The sequence below is a fragment of the Belonocnema kinseyi genome, chromosome 5 (genome assembly GCF_010883055.1).
Source record: "Belonocnema kinseyi isolate 2016_QV_RU_SX_M_011 chromosome 5, B_treatae_v1, whole genome shotgun sequence".
Classification (NCBI taxonomy): domain Eukaryota; kingdom Metazoa; phylum Arthropoda; class Insecta; order Hymenoptera; family Cynipidae; genus Belonocnema; species Belonocnema kinseyi.
In genome coordinates this window covers 143,209,601-143,214,724 of record NC_046661.1, presented here as the reverse complement: position 1 = coordinate 143,214,724, position 5,124 = coordinate 143,209,601, and the positions used below count along the sequence as shown (strand labels likewise).

Here is a 5,124-nt window from a genome sequence, read left to right as displayed (position 1 = left end):
TGAAATTCATCTTTTTAACATAATAGTTGAATTTTCAACAAAATAATCAAATTTTCAACCCAAAAATATTAATTTTTAATAAAAATAATAGTATTTTCAAGCAATAAAAATGAACCAAGTAGTTGAATTTGCAGCCAAGAAAAGATGACTTTTTTTCTTTATTTTCCTTTTTTCTTGTTTCTTTATTTTAATTCGAAATTTGTGTTCAAAAGTCATCTTTTTCGTTAAAAATTTGATTTTTTTTTTCTTGTTAAATCCAACTTTTTTAATTTTTAATTAAAACCTGTTTTTCTGGAAACATAATTTTTTTAACTCAAAATTGAACTATCTTGCGAAAAATTAAACTGATTCTTGAATTAAAAATTCGATTGCTTTAAGGAAAATTGTTCTTTTTGGCTGGAAAATTAAACAATTTAATCTAAAATGCAAATATTTGTTACAAAATTCAACTGTTTTCTAGAAAATTCTTAGTTGCGGTTCAAAAATTTATCTTTTTGAATAAAAACAAGTTTTTTTTAAATTTATTTTTGTTGGTTAAATCCAAATTTGTGATTTTTTAAATAAAATCTGTTTTTGTTGAAATATAAAATTTTCTGTTTGGTTCATCAATATTTGTAACTGAAAATTTAAATATCTTGCGAGAAATTCAACTGATTCTTGGATTAAAAAATCGATTTCTTTAAGGAAAAATTAGTCTTTTTGGCTAGAAAATTAAAATTTTTAGCATAAAATTCAACTATTGGTTACAAAATTCAACTGTTTTCTAGAAATTTCATTTTTTTAATAAAAAATTTGGTTTAATCCAGTTTTGGTTTAAAACAGACATTTTTTTAAATTAAAAATTCATCTATTTAGTTTAACAAATTCGGAAATAAAGAAATAATTTTAAATAATAATAATTATACTCTTAAAATCATTTTTAAAAAGAGTTTAAATTGTAACCAAGTAATTTTATTTTTAACCTAAGAGATCAATTTTTATACAAAAAGAAGAATTTTTAATTTAAATGATGAATCTTCAATAAAAAAAAATTAATTTTCAACAAAAGAGTTTATTTTTCAACCAAGTAATTTATTTGTAACCCTAAAGATGAATTTTTAATTAACATGATAAATATTTAACTGGGATAAATTTTTATTCTAAATTGTTAACCAAAAAATGTATTTTTAAACAATATGATTAATTTTCTATAAAAAAATAATAAAATTTTTCAACAGAATACATCAATTTTAATTAGTTGAATTTTCAATCAAAGGAGACCAATTTTCAATCAAATGGTTGAATTTTAATCTAGGAAAAAAATGGAATTTCAACTAGATTTTTTTAAACGAAATTTGTAAATTTTCATCGAAATAGTGGAATTCTCATTTAAAGGCAACAAACTTCCATTCAAATTGTGGAGTTTTTAACTAGAAAAAATAAATTTTCAAAAAAGTACATAAATTTTTAAACAAATATTTGTATTTTTAATTCAAAAATGTCAATTTTCAGCCAAATAGTTTAGACTTTAATTAAAAAAGAAAAAAAAAATTTTGTATGCTAAAAAATTATGAAAAAGATTCACAATTATAAAATAGACGTCCAAAATATCTTGCTTCTCGGCTCATTAGACAGAAACAACATTTGAAAAAAAAATGGGTTCTTTTTGGTTCAGTAATTTTCTTTATTTAAAATTTATTTATTTTCTTGAGAATTCATCCTTTTGCTTGAAAATGTAACAATTTGGTAACAAGTTTTATTTGATTTAAAAAAAAAATTTTATGGGATGAACCCATTTTTTGTACTCATTACCCATTTTTTTACTCTTATAACCCCCAAAAAATGTATGTAATTATTGCTAATAAATATTTTTAAAAACTCGAAAATTGTATATTTATGGCCAAAATAATATTTCATAAATATTTTTTGTTGTGAATATAAATATTTTATTTAAAATATCTAAAAATTGCAACAACAAAAAAGTAGAGCAAAACTTACATCTTTGACGACAGTTGCTCTATCCTTGACAAGTTTTTCTGTATAAATTCTGTAAGGATAATCCTGGGGCAATTTATCAAGTGCTCGAAGAATTTTCCCGTATAAAATATTAAGCATGCGATGAGGATCTTGCGAAACTGCAAGTCCAGTTAATCCGGTCGACTAGAAATAAAAATATCGTGCCGAGAGCCACAACTCAATACTTTTTTCTTTAACTCTCTCCTTAATTTATTATTTTATCTTTCACCATTAGATCAACTTTACACTTTCTGATTATCAACTTTCATGAAATGGAATTGAAAATTCAAAAGAAAACTCCCTTTTCAATCCTTTTTAGTAAATTATATTATATTATAGTCTCGATATCAAACAAGTTTATAGGTTATATTGTTACGTATCGTCTTTTAGGGGAAATTTTTCCCTCCACAAGGCAGAAACCCGATTTAATATAATTATTTACACATAAAAGAAGTTTTTCTTACCTTTTTAAGGGCCCCTGCCATTTTTTAAGTTCCTTTTGGTGTTTTCTTTTTTATGAAAATGTTTATTCGTGACAGAAAATCTGCACAGCAGTTACTGTCTGCTAAATGCCGTCTGCTAGGAGTCACATTCTAATTTCAAGTTGTGACGTCACGTGGCAAAATGTCTGCATGCAAATTAAACGAGTTGGAAAAGGGCCCGTTTTCGGCCATGTCGTGCAAAAATTTAAATTAAATAAATCAAAAATAGCTTTTTTTTATAGGAATTATAAATAAAAGTTCATAGTTCATTTATAAAATAACGTAAAAGGTTAAGTAATTCAGTTTAAAGAGAAAAAATTTAGTAGTTGTCACTTTTTTTCGCAGTTCTGAATTTTACAAACATAACATTATTGCCTTCTGAAAAAATTAAAAGTACGTGTTTTGATAACATTCTTCATTTTCTTGCAAATAATAAAATTTTCAACTAAAAAAGATAAATTTAGACCAAAAATTAAACAGTTCAATCTTCCGATTAAAAAAAATAAATATCAAACAAAATGTACAATTTTCAGCAGAAGAAATAATTTTTTAACTAAAAAAGAAAACATTGTAAACCAACAACGAAATAGTTGAATTTTCTATTTAAAAAATTAATTTTCAACAACAAAAAAAAACGTTTTTTTCAATAAGAATAGTTGCATTTTCAATCACAGAGATAAATATTCAACGAAAGTAATAAATCTTCAAAAACAAAAATTACTTTTTAACAATGTAGTATAACTTTCAACTAAAAAAGATTAATTTTCAACAAAAAATTGAATAGTTGATATTCCAAGCAAAAAATATTTTAATATTAAATAAAAAACAGTTGAATTTAAACAAAAAAATACGAATTTTAAATGAACTACTTAGTTTTTTATTTCAAAAATTAATTTTCAACAACAAAATTTTCAATAATATATTTAGGTTTTAATCGAAAGAAATGAATTTGCAATTTAAAAAAATTTTAACCAAAAATGAAATAGTTCACTTTTCAATTTCAAAAAAATTATTTTGAACCATATTAAACAGAAAACATTTTTATTTAAACAAAAGAGACGAATGTTTCATTAAATACTTTATTTTTAAGTTCAAAAATTAAATTAAAACAAAATGTTGAATAAAATAGTCCAATTTTAATCCAACAAAAAAGAGCTAGCAAAAAGTCTAGTTCTTAAATGAAATAATCATTTTTCACAAAAAAAAAAGGTTTTTAACAATGTAGTTAAATATTTAATCTAAAGAAATGAATTTTTTAAACAAAAAGAATGAATTTGTAAACAAAAATGATAATCTTCTAACAAATAAAAGTCAATTGTCAAATGCATAGTTGAATTTTCAACTAAAAGGCCAATTTTCAATCAAATACATGAATTTTCATCCAAATGTTTAATTTTTAAATTAAACGAGGCAAATTTTTAATCGAAAATGGTCAGTTTAATATTCAGTTAATCAATTTTAGAAGAAAAAAGCTGATTTTTACCAAAATAGTTTATTTTAACCCAAAGCGATGTATCTTCAACTAACAAATTAAAGTGTTATAGTTGATATTTCAACCAAAAAATATTTTTAATTAAAGGCCATTGAATTTAAGAAAAAAGAACCAATTTTCAAGCAATCATGTAATTTTTTTTATAAAAAAGTTCCGTCTTTAACTAAAAATTAAAACAAGTAAAAGAATTACAGGTTTGAATCCTTTACAGAAATTTGTTTACCAAAAATATGAATTTTCAACAAAAACTTGTATTATCATTTGAATTCACCAAAAATGTAATAATGTATACTTCAAACGAAAAATTTGAATTTAAAAGTTAACATTTTAGTTTAAAAAACTAATTTAAAAAAAAGAAAACAATTTTCGTCAAAATAGACCAAATTTGCACGAAAATAAGAATTTTTAACAAAAAAGTTATTTCACCATCAAAGAATTGCAGTTTTTACAACCAAAGAGGAAATTTCAAACGAAGATTATTGTTTTTTACCAAAAAGGACGAATTTGCAACTAAAAAAGAAAAATTTTAAACCAAAAATCAAAGTTACATTTTCAGTTAAAAACAATAATTTTAAACACAAAAAGAAGAATTTTCGAAAAAAGACTTAAATTTTTGTACGAAATGATGAACCTTAAATTAAGGAAATTCATTTTTAATAGAGTAGTTCAATTTTTACCCGAGCAGAGAATTTTTTAATAAAAAAATATCAGTTTTCAAAAAAATAGTTTAACATTCAGCTTATGAGGATTTTTTAATTAATATCATGTATCTTCAACTGAAATAGTTTAATTTTCAGTTAAAAAATGAATTTTCAGCAACAATAAAAAAACGAATTTTACAACGAAAAATGGAACAGTTAAATGTTCAGTTAAAAAAATACATTTTAAGGGCATGTGACACAGCTAAATACCTATATTACCGACCACAGTTTTTCAGTTCACTGAATGTTTTTTTGAACCTAAGAACTTTTTTTGTGAATAAAATATCGAACTAAAACTTTGGGAAATGTATTAGAGTATAATAAAGTACGTTTAGGTACTGCATTTTGATAAGAACTTCACTGAAAATTATTTCATCTTTTTTCTGAACCTCAAAATTTTTTGAACGTTCGAACTTTTTTTATAAATAAAATATCGGTCTCAAACTTTGAGAAA

The 5,124-nt window shown here is 22.6% G+C and overlaps 1 protein-coding gene across 1 annotated transcript in view; it reads right to left on the bottom strand.

Moving 5' to 3' along the window:
• Window positions 1–2,575, bottom strand: part of LOC117172743 (NADH dehydrogenase [ubiquinone] 1 alpha subcomplex subunit 5) — a 7,443-nt gene extending 4,868 nt beyond the window's left edge. Inside the window, exons 1-2 of the mRNA XM_033360927.1 lie at window positions 2,460–2,575; window positions 1,978–2,139 (exon numbers count right to left, since the gene is read on the bottom strand). Coding sequence (XP_033216818.1) covers window positions 1,978–2,139; window positions 2,460–2,480 — 183 coding nt within the window. The 5' untranslated portion in view covers window positions 2,481–2,575. The remainder of the gene's footprint in view (window positions 1–1,977; window positions 2,140–2,459) is intronic.
• Window positions 2,576–5,124: the final 2,549 nt, after the last annotated feature.